This window comes from Ambystoma mexicanum, chromosome 5p, assembly GCF_040938575.1.
Source record: "Ambystoma mexicanum isolate Mex_15411 chromosome 5p, UKY_AmexF1_1, whole genome shotgun sequence".
Lineage (NCBI taxonomy): Eukaryota > Metazoa > Chordata > Amphibia > Caudata > Ambystomatidae > Ambystoma > Ambystoma mexicanum.
In genome coordinates this window covers 760093989-760117499 of record NC_090930.1, presented here as the reverse complement: position 1 = coordinate 760117499, position 23511 = coordinate 760093989, and the positions used below count along the sequence as shown (strand labels likewise).

The following is a 23511-nucleotide window of genomic DNA, read 5'->3' as shown; positions in this document are numbered from 1 at the left end:
GATTGTGACGTCCATCTGTGTCGTGGGCTTTCTGTACAACTCAGCGTAATAATCCGCGGAGCCTTGGCTTATTTTCTGATCGGTCACCCCTGGATTCGGTACTCCTGTCTCGAGTCTTCGGACATGACTGCGTCCCTGCTCCATCCTTTCCAGCCAAGCCAGCATCTTGCCAGCCTTGTCACCTGTTTTATAAATTCTCGCCCGCATTGCAGTATGCGCTTATTTCGCATTGTCCATCGCTATATTTTGCAGCTTTTTCTGTGCCAGTAGCAACTACCGATTCGAGGCCGGTGTGTCCTCAATTATGTGCCTCTCCTCTGCATGCTTGACCTGTTTTTTGGCCTCAAGAGTCTTGCTCCAATGCCGTCTTTTTTTCGTGGTCGTCCACGATATCCGTTTGCCTCTTAACACCGTCTTGTAGGCCTCCCACAGTGTTCCTGAGTTCATTGCCGTCTGTGAGTTGAGCTCGAAATATGTATTGGTCGTCTCCTGTAGCTTATCCACAAGCTCAGGGTCACCCAGGTAGTAGCTATTTAGGCGCCAGCTCGGCGGTGGAATCTGCCTGGATGTTATGAGTGTCAGTTCTAATGGGGAATGGTCAGAGATGCCTCGGGGAAGAAATTTTATTTCTTGCGTCCTATGTAAATCAGTTGCTGGGATGAAGAAATAATCTAGCCTGGAGAGCGAGGCATGTGCCCCTGAGTGGAAAGAGTATGCTCTTGTGTCCTGGTGGAGTTCTCTCCACACGTCACATAGGCCTAGTGCGTTGGCAAACGTGGCAAGTCTGGTGGGGACATTGGGGTTTCTATTCCTCAAGTGTGATCTATCAAGGGTTACGTTCATGACTTCATTAAAGTCACCTCCCAGGATCATGAGGTTGGATATGTCCTTTCGCGATTAACCGTCAATGTCAGTAAGCAGCGGCTCAAGCAGGGTAGGGGGTGCGTAGGTTTCCCCAATGCAGTCCCCAAGGAAGGACCAAGCAACCCCATATATGGGGCCCTTTGGACAGTGTCCTGGCGCCTATGGCGCCAGGCTCATAATGGGAGTGCTTGGGTGCACTTACCTGATGCAGACCATGCTGCAGGATCCCGGCCTCCTTGAGGCCTGAAAGGAACTACTTTACCTGTGGGACTAATTTACCATTCGGGCGTGGTCGGGGAAGGATACATACCTGGAACTTCTTCCAAGGATATTTAAACCCCACCCGAACAGCCACACGTGCTTCGCGCTGTTCTGCATCTAGCAGCTGGACGCTCACCGTGTCTGCTCCTGCATCCTGACTTCTGCCACACCTGCCAGCATCCTGGATCACCTGCAAAGGAAGAGAAGAAGAGAACAGAAGAAGGAAAAGTCCTTACCTGCTAAATCCGCATCCCGGAGACATCTCGCCGACAATCCTGAAAAGGAAGACTTATTTAAAAGCTCATCACGTCGATCGCTGCAGCGCTGCATTCCACTCACCTTTTCAGGGCGCCTCCATGTTCAGCAGCGATCATCCGGATTCGCAGTCATGCCCCAGCGCCTAGGGAGAAAAAGACCAGAACAAAAAGGTGAGAGAGAGAAGGGAATAAGGAAAGCTAAATCTCCATGTTAAGACTTACCAGTTGATTCATTCCCTCTTCATTTCGGGTCCGCGCCGCATCCTGGCATTTCCGGACCCCGGCCCCCAAGGGGAAAAAGACACTAGCATTAGTACATTAATGCATGGACACAAGGGGAACCTCTTATCAAAAAACTTACCTGGAAGCCAAGCAAGTTTGGTTCTCACCAATCCGAAAATCCAGTGAAGTAACTGGATACCAACGCGCCCCTGCATCAGAAGCAGGATGGAGAGCTCGTCCTTCCAGACCCTAAGGTGAGACGCTACGAGGAATCACAGAAGGGTTTTGAGGAGGGTGAGAGGTGAAAGTGGGAGGCCGATTGCATTACCCCGCAGGCAGTTAATCCCCTATTTTCGCCTACAGAAGGATACTTATCAAGCCAGATTTGGGGGCCTGGTCCAGTCCGTCTTCTGAACCCTGCGCATCATCTTAGAAGAGGTCACAGCAGCGCGAACCAGGCCAGCGCCTCCGTGGGAGTCAGGTGAGCGTTACAGTAGGTAGCTATCAGAGCGTTGGAGTGATCCCATAGCTTGCCTGTCGCGTACACATATCTGCAGCCTGTGTCATGGGTCACCGTCGTGAGGTGGAAGGGGAGGTTTTTGTGTACCAGGATCATGACCCCTCTTGAGCCCATCGCGAAACCTGAGTGAAGTGCCAGCTTGTAGTTTGTGCGTCTGAATAGGGTACAGTCTGTGCCCGCAAGATGGGTCTCAGACAGGAACACTATGTCAGCCCCCTGCCTGTTGAGAAATGACCACACCAGCCGACGCTTGACTGCACTGCCCAGCCCATTAACGTTCCAAGTCATGAGCCTCAGTGTTCTGAGAGCGTCGCTACTACCACCATGTGATGCCATGGGTGCTCGTGATGGTCACTGCCTGTGTTGCCACTGACGGTGTTATACGCCAGCTGCATATACGCCCGTAGGCGAAATCTGTCTTATCTAGCCTTATCATCCTATGCGTTTGAAGGGCCCTGTCTGTAACTAAACTTAACAAATCCCCAACCCCCCCCTCCCCATACTCCTCCCAACCAGAAGCATCGGTCGCCCGAACAAAAAACCACCGGTGTCAACTGGACACCTTACGTGCGTTTAACTTAACTTCAAGTACAGGTAGCCTCCCCCGGCTTGGATCCCAGGGGGAGAGAGCCTTCTCTTGGGGGGGGTGGCTAGGGGGGGGGAACCGCCACAAATAATACCCGTGGAGGGGGCTCTCATTGCGTCGCGGTCTTGGGGCATACCGCGACCGCATCAGGTAAGTGTGTGTAGCCTACTGTTGCGAATGTGCGTGTAGACAGAGTAAAACAGTAGCTCAACCTGGGTGACCCAACGGGACCTCGGGCATCTGGCAGGCCTTGGGGCAGTGGTCAGCCTCCCTGCTCTTCCGGTGGTGGTTGGCGGACCTCACGCTGTTGGTCTGGTGGAGGCCTTCGGTTCCTTCCCCTGTTGTCGCGGGGGGGGGGGGGGGGGGGGGGGGTGTCAACCAGTCTCCGTCTATGTTTTGTTCAGCCCAGCGCCAAGCCTCCTTGGAATCAATGAAGTGGACTGTTGTCCCTTTATGGTAAATCTTGAGTTGCGCGGGGAAGAGCAGGCCATACTTCACCCCCATTGTTTGCAGTTGTTTTTTGAGGTGGTCGAAGGAATGTCTCGCCTTTTGCACTTCCCTGGTGTAGTCGGGGGAAAAAAGGCAATTTTGGAACCGTTGAATGTGACGGGGGGGGGGGGCGAAACACTCGCCCACACTGCCCAGCCGCTCCGGCACCTCTTTCCCGTCCGTGGCTCACAGGTTTGCCTCACACGCTGGGTTGCACAGGAAGGGTGCCCCTCGTTCTCGAGTAGCAGTGCTGTCGGCAGGGGTCGCGGCGTCCCATGCAGGTGGATACGCGCTCCGCTCTCACCTCCGCACTGGTCCGCTACAGTCCGCCTGTCGGGAGGGACACCGCCCCGCCAGGACCACTCTCTTCCTCCGAAACATTAACAGACTGGATTCGGATGCCGCACGGACTCACTTCAGGGCGTTTGTCCGTGCGCGGCGGCCATTTTGGATGCTGGATGTCGATCGCCTAGAAACTTCTTGTGGTCGTATTTCTTGGAATCGACTGCGGTTTCCTCTGCTCTACGCCTCGTTTGTGCCCAAGGGTATCCGACACCCTACGGGATTGTTATCAGCTCTTATGTCGTCGAATTTCAGGCTATTTGCTGCGGTCGTGGGAGCCGAGGAGACTTGCGTCTTTCTCATCCCGCAGCTAGCCACGCCCCCGCAGCACTTATTCTTGACTGTTGCCCATGGTCTATTGAGGATATCGTAGACGCCATAAGGAAATTAAAGGACTCTAGGGCCTCAGGTCTTGATGGGATCCCTTCTTGTGTAATAAAAACAGATCCCCTCTTGTGGGCGAGAATCTTTAAAATCAAATTTGATGTTATATTTTCCAGCAACCAGATCCCTCGATCATGGCGTTCTGCAATTATTGTCCCCATTTATAAAAAGGGAAATGTGAATGACCCAGCGAATTTCAGACCCATAGCCCTAACTGATGCCTCTTCAAAGGTATTTTCACAATTAAAGGAATTGCAAGATTTTCTATAGAAGTACAATATCCTTTCCAAATGTCAAATAGGTTTTCGGAAAGCCATGGGCTGTCCTTTGAATGCCACCATTGTATCGTTATTGCAGTGTCAAACTAAACAAAAGGATACAGGAGCAGTATAAATGGCTGTATTAGATCTGAGTGCAGCTTTTGACACTGTAAATAAGGGAATTACTTTGGAACAAAATGATTCAATGTGGTATTCCGGTACATCTAGTAGCCCTGATTGCTTTATTGCACTCAAACACCAACTATAGAGTTCACATAAATAAAATTGTAACTTTGACAGAGGAGATTCCCACAGAAATGGGGCTAAAACAAGGCTGCTCTTTAGCCGCAATATTATTTAATTCATATCTTTGTGATTTAGATTATATTTGGAAGGATATTATAACTTATGCTGTACGTTTAGCTCATCTCAAATTAAATTGCCTAAGTTTCGCAGATGACCTGTTGCTGCTAGATGAAACTCTGCATGGATTACAAAACAAATTGAATTCTTTATATGAATTTGCAGAATTACATAACCTTCAGATCAATCAAGATAAATCGAAGATAATTTTTTCTGATGGGAAGCGGAAAAAAAATAAATTTAATTGGTCTGTTGGTAAGGTAGAGCTCGAAGTAGTCAAGGAATTAAGATACCTTGGTTACGCACTCACTGATCAAAACTCAAAATCCTGGTGGAAAGAAACCGAGTAAGAAATGTAAACCTCGGCCCAGATGTGCATTATTTATAGGAAATATTGCACCTTTTCCATAGTTCCAATTATTCAGTTCTATCTGTTGAAGATTGAGCCTAACGTTTTGTACATACTTGACACCTGTACTGTAAATATCAAAGATCTTCTTGACATGGTTCAAGGAAAATTATGGAAAAGGGTGTTGGGTTTGGCATACTCAATTCCTAATTATATAATAAGACATGAATTGGGTCTGCTACCACTTTCGGACAAAAGAAATTGGAGGCTATTAAATAACTACAGCAAGATGCTATATCCCCAAAAAATGTGTTATATAAAGACTTAAACATAGAATCTGGTCTATCACCTACTTTAATTGCCTTTGTTAAAAAGATGGATGAGATATTGTACCTTGCTAATATAACTAAGGAGGATCTTATTCTCTGTCTTCCTTCCAACAAGCAGAAATTCCAATGACTGAACTGGTGCCGTCAATCGCACTGAATTGCTAAATATAAATCTTATGAAGAATATGCTCCCTTTAGAAGAAAACTTGGTGTTCTGCCTAGTTATATCCTCCAATTTCCATGTTCGACTGCAAGGGGTTTATATATGCGCTTCAGACGGAACCAATTCTTTAGTTACGCGCGCATATCTAACTGGACTGTATACAAGGATGGTAGCGGAATCCATAGTAATGAGTGTCGTTTCTGTTGTGTACCGCAAACAGTTGAATCTTTGAAACACCTTGTGATGTACTGTATGCACTTTTAATTGCTAAGGATTAAGGAATTTGGAAGATACTGGTATGCAGGATCCGAATCATCTAGGATTGCACAATGGAATAAGTGTATGTCGGGGAATAGTCCTACTCTCGTAATCAGTTTGACAAATTTACAAAGTGGTAAAAGATCAACTAGCACCTCAATATGGTTAGACCTAACTTCTACCAATCTAATTGAATTAGCGAAAATGTACACTCCGAGAAAAGTGGTTGGACTGAATCTGTTTATCGAGTGAATACCTTAAAATGTATGCTGCTAGAAAAGTTTCACAAGTCTATATCTTAGTGTATCCAAGTGTTGTGCTCCACTCCAAGCGAAATGTATAAGAAAAGTTTCTCAAGCTTGAACTACTGGCATTATAGTGTTTTCTGTTCTTTGCGAAATGTAATGAAAAGTTATTTTTAATGTAAATGAATTTTAGATTTTTGTATTATATACAACTTTAACTAAGATGACCTTTTGTAAAGGTTCTATGATGAACTAAACACAATAAAAAAATAATAAATGCTCATTATAAAACGTTCCAAAACGTGCTGGTTGGCCCATTAATACACCTAGTCAACCATATAAGGGACAGTGACCAAGTTACCAGGGATATGAGCTCAGCCACTACAGTCCTCCTATTAAAAACAGAGAGGGACCCAACATACTGCTCAAGTTATCGGGCCATCTCACTGTTAAATGCAGATGCAAAAATCTATTCCACTATCTTACAAAAAAAGACTAGCTAGAGCCTTCCCGAAAATAATTCACCCGGACCAGGCGACCTTTGTAAGGGGACGCCATACGTATGACAACATCCGTAGTGCAATAAATATCATTGAATTGGCGCAAAGAACAGGCCAGCCTATGTCAGTAGTAGTGTTAGATGCCTCCAGGGCTTTTGATAGTCTAGATTGGAGCTTTCTGCAGCTAGTCCTGGAGAGATTTGGATGCAGCCCGATCTTCTCCCGTATGGTATTAGCCAATTTTGTACATACCTCCACAAGACTGATGATTAATGGCCAGCTAACCAAAAGCAGCCCAATCCGCAAAAGGTACCAGACAAGGGTGCCCTCTCTCACCGTTAATCTTTGCAATGACCATGGAGCCTCTGGGGCACAGAAAATAGCTCTATATGCGGATGACATCCTTCTGTTCTTAAGAAACACAGAATTTTCACTTCCTCCATGTCATTACAATGCTAGAGGAATTTGCAGAAGCCTCAGGGTTCCACATTAACTACCCCAAATCCAAGGCACTTAACATAACAAAAGACACGGGGCAGGTGGTAGGGTGGGAGAAGAAATAGCCACTGAAATGGAGCCAAGGACCTGTAGCCTATTTAGGCATAAACCTAACACCCAATTACAGAAAGATGTATGGGGCAAATATCCTGAGGCTCCTGACAACTGGCAGAAGACTTGAAAAAGATGGGATATACAAAAGCTGTCCTGGTCGGCGCGGATAGCAGCAGTTAAAATGTCCCTTCTCCCCAGGTTCTTATATATAGTGGGCGCTCTCCCATTGAAAATCCCCACCCCGGCGATTCAAATCCTACAAAATAAAGTTATGGCCTTCATCTGGAAAGGGAAGAAACCCAGAATCCCAAGGAAAGTCGTAATCCGAATTCAGGCAATGGGGGGGGGCTAGGAGGGCCAGAACTTCGTAGATGTGGGCAGCGCAGGTAGCACCGATGCTGCAATGGGCCCCAAGGGAGAATCAAAACCGATGGGTAAACCTGGAGAGAGAAGCAACGAAGACCCCATTGGAGCATCGGGGTTCTTGCGCCCGAGATATAGAGGAAAGGGAGGCACACTACTAGCAACAAAAGCCACTCTGTGGTATTGGGATAAATCCTGACACAGCAAGAAAATAAAATTAGGAGGGGGGTCCCACTCCCACCAATGGCCAATAATCTGGACTTCACACCCGGTACACAACCCCACTATTGAACCCGCTGGGAAGGAGGGAGAAACCTTACACAGACTGGGTCCCCCTAATATTTGAAGGGTGTAAGGAAAGGTTTTTGATCCCTGAAAGCGAACTATACCACTATATTCAGATCAGACATTGGGTCACAAACAGAAAGGTGAAAGAGGGAACATCTCGGCACCCTGTAGGGCTGGAATTTACCATACAGGAAGCAATACTGGAAAAAAGGTCTATCACAAATGTATAGGCTGCTCTGCGGGGCAAACCCAGAAGAAATTCTCTCATGTATGAAGAAATGGGAGGATAATGTGGGCAAACCTATCTCTAGCGAGACATGGGGGCAAATACGGTGGCGAGCGGCGAAGAGTTCTAAATGTGCCTTAACCAAAGAGGCAGCATTCAAGTTAAGCATTAGGTGGTACATGACCCCTCAGCGAATACAAGCGATCAATTCTAGTTATTCTCCACTGTGCTGGCAAGGTTGTGGGGAGGTGGGTGATCTGATTCACATGTGGTGGACCTGTCCTCAGGCACAGAGATATTGGAAAGAGATCCTGAGCCACATCAAGGAAATAACACAAGTACAGCTCCCCATGGATCCATCAGTGATACTGCTAGGGAGGGCAGTCGAAGGTACCTACGCAAATACTGGGAACAATGGGAACAATGCTACGCTCATAACCCACATGTTGAGCGTAGCATTGAATCAACTTAGCAAACATGCGGAAGAGCAAACAAGGACTGCTAGAGGCCATGTGGTGGGTTAAACGATGGGGAGTTCTGGCCTTAGAAAAAGTGACTGCTTTGGCATATGGCTCATATTTTAAATATCTGAACACGTGGATGCCTCTCCATAAATTCACCAGAGACAACGAACAAATGTACTTTAAACCCTGAGTGTTATGAAAAAAAAAAAAATCGCCATTTTATCATCAAAGGAATCAGAGATTAACTACTTTGAGAAAAACTGCATTGACATACAAATGAAATGCTATATGAACACAATCGAACATTATTGAAATGAGGACAAGTGGGGAGGGATGGGAGGAACAAATGTTTGTTAATGGTTTAACCGTTACACTCAAGAACTCAATTGAAGAAAGCAATGAGATTCGCAGGACATAAGAGACTTAATGCACTTAAGTGTATATATTTGTAACCAGAGCTCTTGAGAAGAAAAACAACAAGTTTGTTAAAAAAAAAAAAAAAAGAAAAAGAAGCAGATAGGGAGGTTCGCTTTAAAGAGGCCTGCTTAGGTCGGGGTCAGTTTTATTCCTAAGTAAGAGATACCGGTGGAAGACCATGCGATGTGAAACACTGCCTGTATATCCTCCAGCCTAGAGGGGGTTTCTGTTAAGGGCATTCCTACCGATTTAGTTGGGTTCACCTTAAAACCTTATATCCGGGCGACGATTTAGTTGGGTTCACCTTAAAACCTTATATCCGGGCGAACCGAGCCAGAAGTTCCATAAGGGGTGGAATAGAGTTAGGGGCATCGACCAAAAAGCAGAACGAGTCATCCGCGTATAGAGCTATTTTATGACATTGCCCTGCCACCTCGAAGCCAAAGATTTCCGGATGAAGCCTGATGTGTTGGGCCAAAGGCTCCATCACCAGGGAAAAGACCAGGGGCGACAGAGTACAGCCCTGCCTAGTACCTTCACCCAAAACTCAGCGGGGTCCAGTGCGCATTCAATCTGACTCTTGTCGAATGGAATTTGAAAATACTTAAGTATCAATTTCGAAAAGACAGAGCCAAATCCAAACCCTTCTAACACTGCTTCTGCATACCCAAAGACATGCTATCAAACGCCCTATGGGCATCGAAGGATAAAAGGAACAGCCTCCCTGGGAGCTTTGGGGCCAAGGCAATTAAGTCTATGGCTCGGCGGATATTATCATACGTTGAGCGGTTGCGTATGAAACCAGTCTGATCCTTCCCTATCAACAATGGGAGTCCCACCCCCCCCCCCCAAGGCGCTCTGCAATTCTTTTACCCAATAGCTTTGCATCTGTATTTAGCAGTGCAATAGGCCGATAAGACGCACAATCTGTAGGGTCCTTCCTTGGCTTAAAAAATCAGCGTCGTGGCAGATTCAGCCATCGATTCAGTCACCTTTTCCGCAGCCCAGACAAAGTTAAAATGTTTTGTTAAGTAGGGGGGAGAGCGTGGCCTTAAAGGTTTTATAGAATGTATTTGTAAGGCCATCTGGCCCCCGGGCCTTACCCAGAGGGAGGAATCGAATAGCTGCTTCCGTCTCTTTCAGTGTAATCGGTTCCTCCAGAAGATCACAAAACTCTGGCGTTTCTCTATCTCTGAACAAACCACCTCCCATCTGTGTCCCTTAGGAATTCTATGTGATTACGCACGGCATGCTTCTTCACTTTAGCCGCTAAATCAGTTGGCTTTGTTTATCTTCGAATAATAGTACTGTTTAATGCGCATCATGCCATAAACCGCTCGACTCATATGGTGAGCTTCAATAGCTTTCTGGGCCACCCGTACATCCAAGTGACCGTTGAGTAGCTCTATTTTTATGTAGTTCTCTCTTTTGAAGTTCAAGCTCAAGCCGAGATTGGACTTGCCTTCTAACTTTCCCTCTTTCTAAAGTCTGGGCTAAAATCTGGACCTCGGATCACTGATTTCGCTGCATTGCAGACAACAGTGTAATCCACCCCTCCCTTATCGTTTTCGGCGAAGCATTGAGTTATAGCGTCCGAGATGTGGGAACAGAACTGAGGGTCCCCTAATAAGAACTCATTCAGACGCCAAGTGCGTGTGGGCACCGGGGTCTCATTCAAGGGTGCTATTAGTTCCATAGGGGCGTGATTCGATAAAGCCTTAGGGAGAATCTCTATGCTAGTTATTTGGGGAACAAGCTTATCTGAAACAAGAAACATATCTAATCTAGAGAACCCTATGTATACCGCAGAGTAAAAAGTGTAGTCTTGCTCTCCTTGGTGAAAAAACCGCCAAGCTTCTATAAGTGAATGCTCGGAGGAGTGTTTTAAGTGGCAAAAAAAATGTTTTGTCTGCTGTAGTTGGTGGCAGGGACTTGTCTTCTAATGGGTTAATCACTGCATTAAAATCCTACGCCACTATTAGATCCCCTTCACCATGTTCAAACAGTACCTCAGATATGGAGGTGAAAAACAGGTCTTGTTGGGAGTTGGGCGCATATAGCGACGCCAAGGTAATAACCCTCCCCTGTAGCGTAGCTACTTCCAGGATATATCTGCCATCTCTATCTCGCAAAGTCCTATGAACATTCAGGGGTTCCCCCCCCCCCCTTTCGGACCAGAATGGCTACTTTGCATCTCTTTAGCCCAGAGGAAGCACAAAATCTAGTAGGATAAAGCTTATTGTTAAGTCTAAATTCATCAGAGGATAGGAAGTGAGTTTCTTGAAGGAACAATTTAGCAGGGTCAAGCGTGGCCAAACGGTGGAATAGGGCGTTACGATTTAGGGTAGAATTTAAGCCCTGTACATTCAGGGTGAGGCATCGCATACTCGGAATAGCCATTTTGGTGTCCATTTAGTCCTTATGCACATCACAAACATCTGATTTCCCATACAAAATCATCCCCAATGAGTGCTCCCACCTTCTTGCTTCTGCCCATAAAGCATATGCCACGTGCCATGAAAAGCCTACCACCCCTGAGGCCAACCAAATTTCAGTGCCAAATGTCAACCTTATTTCAGTGCCAACAGTGTTGACAGAACAGCATGGCCAACAATACCGACATTTGTTGTAACCAAACTCATGATTAAACCCCCATGGGATAACTTGTAAAACATAAAAAACAAGAAACAAAAACAGTTAATTGCGTTGGGAGCCCAACTGTATCAAGCTATACCTTCGCCCTTTTACCATTAGATGAATGTTTTATAAAATAAAATAGGTAGCATATTTCAGTCACCGACTAGGGCGGATCTCTGTATTAGTTTGCTGGTGATGACAAGTAAATCATTGTCACAGGGCAGCACCAAATTTTCCATATTCAAAGCTGGAGAGCCTCAGGAAGCATCTGAAAATCTGCAGTCAAGCATTATCAAAGCCAATCCATTACTTCATTGCAAAGATACAAACATTCCCCCAAGGAGACAGGACCTCAGCTAGCTCCAGGTTTAAAGGCCCATGTTCACAAGAGTGTCTGCAGGTCCCAATTATTCATGTGGTTTGCATTGGAACTATCCTTCATGGACAGTTCTCGAGTCACGAGGGGTCCATGATCTTTGTTCTGTCCAGCGCTCCTTTCACAAAGCCCAGCCTTTGGATTTCCTATTCATATCTTTCGGTGTAGGGCTTCGGGACCGGTCCTCCAAGGCCCTGGCTCCCTCATCGGCTCCTCCTCCATTAGACGCTAGCATTAACTTTTTTGCCTCTTCCTCAGAACAGATCGTGTAGGATCGATTGCGATATTCAAATAGCAACTTACATGGGAATCCCCACCGATAGCGGATCTTCTCATGTTGGAGCCAGGCCGTAACCTTCTGAAGCCTTCAAGTTCAACGTGGAGCCACAGAACTTCACTGGCTCAGCTTTCCTGGCTGCAGCCATAATTTCTGGCGGAAAAAGTGGACCATGGAGAGGACATCCGGTAGGAGGTTTTTCTTCTGCTGGATTGAGGAATAGACCCGGTGAGTCCTGTCCAGGATCAGCTCATCAGATTCTCCGAGACCCAACAGAGATTTAAAGAGCACCGACATATTCTGTGAGGTCTTGGTCCAGTATATGTCTCGGGATACCGCGTAGGCGGATATTATTTTTTTGGGACCCGTTTTCTAAATCCGCCTGCTTCGCTCCTAATTCCTCCAGGTGATTGTTCTGAGCTCTCTTAGCAAGTGCTTCATAGTCATGACTCTGTTCGCAGGACATCTTTTCCAGGTCATTAACTCTCTTCCAAACCATTTAATTGAATGTTCAGATCAGCGCTAGAGCGAGCAAGGTAGTCTTCAGAGGATTTTATTTCCTGTGTTATATCCTGTTTAAAGGCTCTCATATACTTAAAATATTGCTTAGAGAAGACTGGCTCCACATGGGACTCAGTTTCTTGCTGGGGATGGGGGTCTGCTTTTGTGGGCTGCATTTTTGGGGTTCTGGGGGTGTACAGACGTTAGATATGTTGTTATTTCATTGCCTTTCTGCTTCTGTCCGACCTTAGGCATTGTTGAGTGGTTTATTGAGCAGGGTCCTGTGTAGACTTATTGTATTTTGCCAAGCAACAGACTTCAGCCAAGAGCGCTCCCAAAATTCTTTCTAATGTGAAGCCAAATGAAGTGTACGAGTGAATTGTGCCTAGTTCAGCTGGGCAAGTAGCTCTATTATCACAACTAGGCAGCTCAATTACTCTGTTCTTCTAAACCATGCTCTATGAAGCTCAACGTTCTGCTTGGCAGGCAAGCACTGCCTTTTATCAGTTCCTACTCAGGGACACAGCCTCCACAAGCAGCCCGTTGGAGAGAACCCTCAGCTGTCCTATTTTCGCCTCGCGCTCACTCTCACTCTACAGGGACACCCGGCTATCAGCCTATTCACCTTCTACGATTTTCAAGTGGGTACTGAACAGCCAATCTTCCTCCGCTGGGGCCGGTCCCACCCGCCCCTTTCTCTTTTTTTCCCCCTTCAGTACCTGCTTTTGTTCAGCAGACGGCGAAACGATGAGTCCACAGCGCTCCGCCTCAGGGAGAGGAAGGCGGGCGCGCCCGCCGACGGTTTCAGCGACTATCCTCAATCCAGGTCTGCTTGTCTCAACCACTAGGGCTCCAGTGAACATTCACCTCCTCCAGAAGCACCCCGTTTCCCGCACACTGAGCTACTCAAAACGAAGCGCTGTACGATCCATCACTACTGCTTCATTTCTCAGCACCTCCTCTCTCCGTCAGTGCCATGTTCTCCCTAATCCGCGCTCCATTTTAAGATGCTGCAATGCCCGCTTTCTCCTCTCATCCACCTTCATCGCAGGAGTCCGCCGCCATTTTGGACGCCGGAAACCCGGACCAAACACCTTCCAAAGTCCGCTCCTCCGCAACAAATGTGCTCCCTGGTGCGCTCTACCGTCTCCAGACACCTTCCAACCACCCTTCAAGGTCACTTTCCATCTTTCCGGGCGCCGTATATAGCTTAAATGGGCACCCTTGCACAGAGTTTACGGCAGTCGCTGCCTAGCCAGGCCCCCCGGTTTGCGTTTATTTTGGGTTTTTTTAACACATAAATACAGACGGAAATCAATAAGTTTACTTTCTGTATTTATGTGTAAATGCCATATAAAAATGGGAAAGCATGTCTTCCCATGCTGTCTGCAAGCCAGGACAAAGGGGAAGCACGGAAAATGCAAAAAGCTGTTTACGTTTGATGGTAGAGCATTGCTGGCCTGTTAGATACAATGTTGACCATTCTGTTATTTATGCACCACCTGTGCAGCCAGTGTCCACGGCAGAACTGAAGACAGCACAGGAGAGATTGCATCACAAGCACATCACACACATTGCATGCATAATCTGTACCCTAATACGATGAAAACCATGCATTGGAAAGTTCACTCTTAAATACTTCCATCTGTACGATTCCGGCTTGTTAGCAATCAAAAGATGTTTCTTTATTATGATAAATCCACAACTTCCTACTTGCTGTGTGAAAAGACTACAAGCAGGTGCCCTTATGAAACAGTTTCTAACATTGTGTTTATTTAGTTATCAGTACCACTAAATATTTGATTTGGGAGCCAATCTGCTTGTATCCAGTGTGTTTTTTTGTATTTTTCTGCTGAACAACATCAACTTACCCCTACTATTTATACACTTAGAAGCTGGAGGCATATGGCATGAAGAGCAATATACAAATGTGGTTTTTATTACACAAATAAATCTTAATTAGCAGGAGTAGATTGAAACTTAAGGTTCACTTTCTAAGTGTTAGCGCAAATAGTTACCTTGAATCAATGATGAAAAATACTGCCTTTAAAAACTTTACAGACCAAAGTATAAAAGTGGATTAGCAGATCTAAATGACAAAAAAATAAATATGGATAATACAGACAAAAAAGTAGGAAAAAATAAATACCATCAAACCAGAAGCTTTAATTGTAACGCAGGTGACCAAATGGGTCAGAAATGGATGGCCAAGCTAAAGAACAATCCTCGAAGGCCTCAGACCAAGCTGGAAAGTGACAGGAGATTTATGAATTGGGTGGGCTGCTGCTTAGACGCAATCAAGTGATACCTCCCTTGGCCATGAGAAAGCTCATATTGCGCATAGCATTGCGCAGAGCCCATTCTGCTAATTTAGGAAGCATCATGACAAGGCGCAGGATAAGGGAGTCATACTGGTGGCCATGCATGGACCAGGCATCCACAGATATAGAACCTAATCAAGGGATCTAAGACTTGAATCTTCCCTTTATAGTCGTAGTAGCACAGTTGGATTCAAGTCAATTCTGTTTAGATATTGCTTTTCACTTGGGATTGAATCCTTATTTTTGTATTCCTGTAATCCTTTTCCTTGGATATTCTATATCACCAGGATATTTCGTTGTTGTTTTCCACGTCAACATCAATTTTATTTAGGTTTCATGGAATGCAACTAGTTAAAAAAAAGTAGTAGTGAGATGCATCTCGGCTGGGAACAAAATAAGTCGAGAAACAAAACGTATTCATGTGTGCGTTTGTTACACAGAATATTTGAGAACAAAATTTGGAGTACTGGACCAAGGCTGATCAAAGACAACTCCTATTCTTTGGGGTTCGGAGATCTATATCTTCTTGTGGCTCTGATCCTCAGATTTTAGTACATCATCCCTCCTAGTGGTTATTAGGAACGGGAAAAGAATGCAGCCTGACTTGTGGGTTTCACTTGTCCTTCACACAGCCAGGGCATGAAACAAGCCTACCGGTTTCAGTGGTAAAAAAGTTTGAGACCACTTTCATCAGGGCTAGGAAAAAACCAGCACTGATTAGTGTGTGGTCTGATTGCTTTAGATAGTAGAAATAAATCTGGATAGTCAATAGGAGGCCACCTTGTACACGGTGTATATTCCCATGTGGGATGGTCCTAGGTTGACATACGTATGGTTGTTATGGAATTCCTTGTTTCATGTCGTGTACACAATCGTGCATTCCGTGGGAACCTCCAGAAAATTAGAAGGTGCACCTCGTCGCTGCCTGAAGAGCTTCTGCATGGACCAGGACATCAGGGCTATGATGGACAGATGATGAATGCTTCAACCGTGATAAGGAGGTTGAAAATAAGGCAGGCGCCTTTAGCTCCCACGGAGATCCCTCAATGGGTATGGCAAAGGTTAGGGTAGGCATGTTAAAAGGCATGTTGTCTGAGCACATATGCAGCGCTTTGATGCTTAATTATCTGGCAAAATGGGTGGAGGCCCAATTTGTGCCGGTCATCAACACAGCAACAGTTCTAGAAGTCCTAACGTCAGTCTTGCAAAAAGAAGGGCTGCCAAAAAGAGAAAGTAACAGACAATGGAGTCCAGCTGACGTCCAATTAAATTGAGAAATTTGTGAAAAAGAAGATTAAACAGATAAAAATAGCCCTTTATCACCCTAGGCCAATGGGCTAGTAGAAAGAACACATTTATGACAAAAAAGGAGCCTTGCAACTGTTCATGGCATCAGGCAGGAATCCACACAAGACTGAAGGAAGCAGTCACTACTCACAGATTGACGCCCAATGGAACCACTAATGTGTCACTGCTTCCCATGTTGAGGGGAAGAATGGCTTCCTCCACACTAGTGCCTCAATTGCTATTGAAAGCGAGGGTAGATGACTCTAAACATGAAAGTAGTGGTGTCAGGAAGAATCACAAGCTGGGGCGATATCCCAGGGCGGTGCAAAAAACAGAAAGAAGGGCACAGGGTGAAGATCTGCCTACCACACAAAGACCGCCCAACAGGATCCCGGGACAGTCAACACATCAAGGAGGTCAAAAGGGGCACCAACCATGGGTGTACGCAAGATGGTAAACTTTGGAACCTGGAGAGAGTGGCTGTCTTTGAAATGGGCATACATATGGGCGGTGCCAGGCATGGGCTTGGGAGGGCTAAAGCCCCCCACTTTGACGCAGCAGGCATGACTCTGCAGTCTGAGCCCGTGATGGGCGTCACAGCAAGATCCTGTGACGTTTCTCACGTTTCAAGTAGCAAATGCACCGCTCTCCAATGTGAGAAAACAGTAATTGAAGTGAAGGTAGAGGCAGAGGACAAAAGCCTGCCATGGGGATATCAGTAGACCCCAGCCCACCATGCTGTAGCTAAAGGCTTAGCATTCACGACTTGAACCAAAAAGGGGGTCTTAATCTGAATCTTCCCGTAGTCCTCATAGTCCCACATTGTGAGATCAGGTGAATGGATTTGAAGTTATGTAGACATTTCCCATTTTTTGGGTTCTGTTTCTCTTGCCCTCCCCCCACCCACCATGTGTGTAGACTGCTTTCCAAGTGAAATATTTGCCAATTGTATTTGATTTCTATGGAATGCAGAGTTTCAAATAGTTCTTGGCCAGAAAAAAATATATTTGCCAGAGAACTCTTATGTTTATTTCTGAAAACAGTAAAAAAAAAAAAAAGCGAACAGACCGAGGTTGCTCAGTAAATTCTCCTGAACACTGGACAATGAGTTTTGCTGCTTTTTTTAGCTCCATTCACAATGTAGAGTATATCATGGTCCTTTTTCTTGGTTTATAAGAGGGTCAATATGTAGCCTGTCATCAGTGCCTGATTTGTCACTTGTATTGCCAGGGCACAAAAAAAGCCTACCTATTTCAGTGGTAAGATATCATTCAACCACTTCTCATCAGGGCTATCTTAGACTAGCACTGGGTGGTGTGCGGTCTTCTTAATGAACTGCCGCGACTCTATTTGCCGTTTTCAGGAGGCCCCACCCTCATGTTTCAATGTTCCCACAAAAAGCGGTCCATCTGGGTAGGAAAGCTAAGATTTTGCTTCCACAGGGGCTCTCTTAGAAGTGTGTGCCAGAGAACCGACTTAATTATCCGTCCGAATAATAAAGCCGGAACGCCGCTCGTGCTGCAGACGCTTTGCAGACTAGCGCCATGTTACTAAGAGGCACTGCACGTCAACCCCCGAATCCCCCGTCCCACCTTTTTAGACTCTAGCCCTGAAACACCCAGAAACCTTATATCCCTCTACCCTCCCCTCATATTTTCTGATGGTATATTTATTTATTTTTTTCAGTAAAAAAAAAATAAAAAAAATTTAAAAAAAAGCTGCTGCAAAAAATGCAGCGAAAAAATAAACAGCAATGAAAAGACGTACCGCAAAGATAAGGGCTCTCCGCCCCGTGTTCCTGTACTATCTATGCCCCCAAGGCATTCTGATACGTCTCCCTCCCCATGCTTCTACCCCCCTCACTCTGCAACAACCGCTGCCCCTTGCATCCTCCTCACCTGCTAAGCCAACTACAACCATATGTTCAGAAAGGATCAGGGTTGAAAGCCAGAGATTGAAATGTTCGAGGGAGAAAAGACGGAAGATCATGTTTCCGAAATAACCTGCTGTCTTTTCTCCCCTGAACATTTCCGACTTGGCCCCCGCCCACATCCCTACTTACCTTGCTGCCGACTTGCGGTGTCCCTGCAACACCTGTTCCCTTGACTTCCGTGATTGGGAACCAGCGTAACACGGCCCGTTCCTTTTCTTTTTTGGGATGGGGGGCACCCCTGCAATCCCCACCCACAATATAGTGAGCAAGGGTGTGGGGTACACACCTGCAGTCCCCGCCACCAAATGGGGGATTTGATCAAACTTTTTGGCCGTTGGTATTTTCGAACGGCTGAAATTAGGCCAAATCTCCCATTCACACTTTTAATCACAGTCTTTCTGGCCAATTCCCTCAGAACAGCACTCTGCACCGCAACCAATGTCCCTCGCTCTCCACACAGCTCTTCAGCACCTCTCACCCTCTACCCAAACCACCACCGCCCGCCCCCCACTCCATGAAGTATCCCCAAGCAAACCTGCCCTAGGAAGCACGGGAACACTCTTCTAGCCCTTCCTAGTTGTGGTTTGCCCAACCCACACCCAGGCTGCACAGCCCTCTCCAAACACTCCTCTTCCAAACGTACCCTTGATATACAATTCAATGCCCCTATGCCCAACAAAGCAAGTCGCCCCAACCCTACTTTGCCTGCGGCACCTTGTGCTACCGACCACCTAGTTTCTGACAGCAGCAGGCAGGACCGCCCTGATCAGTGCTACCAACATTGCACCCTCTCCCCTCCGTCCCAGATTCTGCTAAAGAATGCCCCCACTACCCACACCCTTTCTACCTCCCCCTCCCCACCACCTACATAAACCCATGCAAAGCCCCAAGGCACTATAAGATACACGCCGCACCTACAACACACTCGCAGTCCCTGATCTCTCTTCCCCACCTCTTGCCTCAACCTGCACAGGTTGGGCAAGGACATCAAGGCTCACCCCCCGCACCTCTACTCTGTTTTTACCATCAGCCTACACTCCCAACATTGTGCACCGCCTTAATCATCTCCAATCACGTACCTCCTCTCCCTTTCCAATGCCTACAAATCCTCCATCCACCCCTATCCAAGCAACCTCTTTACTGCGTCCTAGTCAATGCCCGCTCAGTCATAGCCCACTCCTCTGACAACAGAGACCTCATCACCAACAACAATTTGGACATCCTTGCCATCATTCACAGAAACATGGCTTCACCCTGCTGCAGGCCCTGCCCTAGCGATCGTCATCCCTGCAGATTACACCATTCTCTGCTGCGATCGCCCTCTCCTCAAAGGTGGAGGAGTTGCCCTTGTCCACAAAGATACCCTCGCCTTTAAAACTATCCCAACCACTGGGCCTCCCACATGCAAGCTACTCAGCACAAGGCTGTATATCTCACCATCCTCATCCATCCACATTATCGCCCTCCGCAGCCAAAAACTTTGAAGATGACCTCTCACCAATGCTTAGCTCTAGCATCAAACCATCCTCCAAAGTCCTACTCCTGGGTGACCTCAACTTCGGTCGATTGAACCCAGATGACAAAGATGCCACCTCAGTGACTTGCTCCTTAGCCTCGCTGGGAGTTACACAGCGTGTCTCAAGCCCTACCCACCAGCTAGGGAGATCCCTTGACTGGATTGCCGACCATCATTGCTCTGCAGACAACATAGTGGTCTCTCCTAATCACTGGACTGACCATCACACCATCTCCTTCTATATACCCGCCACCCCTCCCCCACCCATTACCACCAGCTCGCACAAGATGTTCTCGGACCACACCAAAGAATGCCTCCTTCCTCTGCCAGCTGCTTACCCCTCCCATCTCCAAACCTCCTTACTTTCCAACCCAACGGACCTAGTCAACATCTACAACACCACCATTCTCTCATGCATGGACACCATCACTACTCTTTGTAAAGCTAAACCAAGCACTTACATAATACAGCTGTGACACACATACTGCCCCATCATCCGTTCCGCCCACCTAGAGGCGCAACATCAGAGCACTGCCACCCGCTGCCTGCCACAATCTGCAACGGTGCGCCGGAGAACCCGCAGAGAGCCCTACAAGGAGGGGAGCACAGCAGACTGCACCAATGCAAAAGATCAACATGGCGTGGCCTGCTAGTCAGCTACCCAGAGGCCTCTCATACCCAGGTAGGGAACTTCCTGCTGCATGCAGTCAGACAGACTTGCTAGGGGGCGCAACCGAGAGGGAGAGACCTACCCAAAGCGCAACATATGCAACATGTGCGTTCTGTGAAGGGGCAAAACTACACCCAGGTTGAGTAACAACGCCAATCAGCCAGAAGAGGACCCTGACACCAGGGAATACCTGGTCTCCTGCAAACATCACGGCGCCCACGGCATGGTCCTTCGTCATGCACCCAGAAGCCAACCAGAAAGGGGTGGATCGGCTAGCGATGGTACACAGGGAATTGGCAGTAATGGACGACTCTATTCTACTCTGGGGTGCAAAGTTGTGATGCAGCACGTATGGTAAGAAAGTCTGCCAAGCCTGTGCAAAGCCCGGGGTGATCCCCCAATACCGCTACAGCCTACCCACATCCCAGAAAGACTGTGGGACAGAATGGCAGTTGAATTTCGATGGGCCTATGGAAACTGGGGAACACCTAGTCTTCATCCACAAATTCTCACGGTTTCCCCATTGTGAAAAGAACGTCAACAGCATTCCCACAAGTGGCGGCACTCATCAATGAGGTATTCAGCAACTTGATGATCAAGATCCCCAAGACCATCAAGTCGGACAACAGACCTCCATTCAACAGTAATGACTTTGCAACTTTATTTGGGATGCGTCCATCAGAAGATAACACCCAGATGGCCCCAAGCGAATGGGATGGCTGCAAGATTCATGTGCTCCATCAAGAGGACAATCTAGCAAGCCCACATCAAGGGCATATCCACCCACCAAGCACTCGTTAGCATGTTGAGAGACTATCAGAACACGCCCCATGAACCCACAGGGATGTCTGAGATCATATTGGGTATCGAGTAAACACCAGATTCATAACGCACCCGAGGACCGAGGAGACATGGACACTGAGATAATCAAGACGGGACACTGCCAGGAAGCAACAAGAGAAAGAAGAGGCTGACCACAGGAGAGGAGCGAGGCTTCCTGGTGAGGCAGCAAGTACAAAAGGAAAACAGACTACAGATACAACTGCATCCGCTTTACGTTATAGCAATAAAGGGATCAATAGTAACAGCAGGAAACAAAGCCCGAGAGGTGACGAGAAATGTATCCCAGTTCAAACGGGTGGGCAAGCGCGGAGTATGAGATGGAGAGAACGAAGCCAGAGGATGAATCTCGTTGCCCTCCGACCGCACGTCAAGAAAGTGAGCAGGGTAAGTCACGAGAACGTCCAGAGGAAACCGACTATGGCGGCAGCGGTCGCCCTCAGAGGATGATCAAGAGGCCACAGCGGCTAGTAAAGAAATCCTGAGACAAACCAAAACAAATGTGTTGAAGGTGTGATGTTATGGGGAAAGGTGTACTGTGCCTTTGAGGGGGACCCACGTGGGTCAGGGGAGGAGGAGGAGCCCACTGGGTTTCCTCATTTATCAGTTAATGAAGTTGGAAAGCTGTTCACTTGCATCCCATGTCGTCTTTGCTCCAATGGGGCCCACTTACCAGGTACGTTTGGACAGTCAATATATAACTTGTCCGTGACATAAAGGATTGCTCGAGGATATACTAAATAAGAATCCTCAACTTGGTGTCAGAGTCATATTTTTAAGGCACAACAACCGACCAGCAAGCATAAGGAAGTAGTATTCTAAGATTAGACTTAATGGTACTGCAAATAATTGTAAGGCGGCAGGTGGTAACTAAGTGTTAACAGTAACAATACCGTTTTAATAGTTTTAAGGGATGCGTTTTCGTTCAGTTAGTTAACACCAGATCAAAAGAAATCATAAAATCAATAACACTCTGCATACTTATCAAAGCCCATATCCTCATCCTGGAGGCTTGCCCTACCCCGAGGTACAGACCTGAGCACTGTCTCGAGGCTGCTTTCATGCTTGTCCAGGGGGCGGCCAGTTGCGCTCTTGCGCAACTTGTTAAGTTCCTCGGCTGCGCGACAGTATTCGGCCTGCTCATCGCCTGCCCCCGGATAGGTCACTTGAATGAACTTGCAGAGCGGCTTGGCCAGGTCCACCTCTGAGGTCTTCTTCAGTGGTACTGAGATGAAGGTGGCCATGGCGACGTCTATTAATTGGGCGCAGGGTTGGCTCGCTCACACAGCCACCAGCAGCTTATACTGCAGAACAAGCAACCGAACCCAGACTCCCGTACTTCCGGGTACAGAGCTGTGGCAGCTGAGGAGCCATGACGCATGCGCTTTACTGCTTCTCTCCAGTTCAGGTCTCTCAGTGTGCTGCGAGAGAAGGGGCGCGGCTTATTCACCCACATCTAATATGGTTGCCTCGCTTCCGGGTTTCGACCAGAATTCAGTGAGATGCCGCTGTCTAGTCGCACCATGTGACGTGTGGGAAATAATGACTCCTCCACTATCGTCTCACCTTTACTCATCACACAGGGAGTGGTTCCATTGCTTCATGGTGTGACCCGTGTGATTGGACTAGAAGAGTCATGTTCACATATTTGAATGTAGGAGGTGGGCACTGGGCAGTTTTGTCAGACGTTATTTGGTGGTGCTGACGGTTAGGTACTCGAATGCTAGCTGCCTAGAAGAGTCAGTGATTTACTCACAAGAATGCTTGTGCTCACCGTAAACTGTAATACTTTCCCGAAATGCTGGAAGTGCAGGCAGCCTAGTGACTAATCTAGCCACTGCAGAGTACGCATACCTTTCATCTCATACGCCTAAAGTCCATGTGACCCGCCTTTTAATCCGCTGTCTCACACGCCAAGCTGCCCACGCCCATACATTTCAATGGACTCTTATGCTAAAAACAAAACGGATATTTTTTGCCGGCGTGACGACACAAAAGGTTGAGAGCTATGAGTACGTTAAAGTCACAAGGTTGTGAACAGTGGCGGTATGTTATAATGTGTGTCTTCCCTCCTGTGTGTTCCTTGCAGGGTGAGGTGATGTCAGTGGAATGTGGTGAGGTCACTGTGCTCAGAGTGTTGTCATTTGTATAGTGTTCCATGGGGGACAGTTGGAGACAGAGAGCTGGCTGGCTAGGATGTGCCGGTTTTTCCTGCTGTACTAATGAACTAATAAACCCATATAACTTACCTGCTGGCTCAGGTGTGTTGATGCCGAGTCCGCATTGTTACACGGTACACCATTGAGCTGACCGGGTGTAGCAATGTAAGAACTACACTGAGTAATTGTGGTATTTCATTTATTAAGGGCCCGCACAGAGGACCAATGCCCCCCACCACTGATAAGCAATGGCGTCTCCAGGAAGCAATTTTAGGGGGGGCATATAGGCGGT

The 23511-nt window shown here is 47.1% G+C and overlaps 1 protein-coding gene across 2 annotated transcripts in view; it reads right to left on the bottom strand.

Moving 5' to 3' along the window:
- Positions 1-23004, bottom strand: part of PDCD6IP (programmed cell death 6 interacting protein) — a 1152781-nt gene extending 1129777 nt beyond the window's left edge. The window contains exon 1 of one of the 2 annotated variants that reach the window (XM_069613187.1): positions 22096-23004. In XM_069613187.1, the coding sequence (XP_069469288.1) occupies positions 22096-22304 (209 nt within the window). In that variant the 5' untranslated portion in view covers positions 22305-23004. The remainder of the gene's footprint in view (positions 1-22095) is intronic. The other variant, XM_069613188.1, reaches the window with a different exon arrangement.
- Positions 23005-23511: the final 507 nt, after the last annotated feature.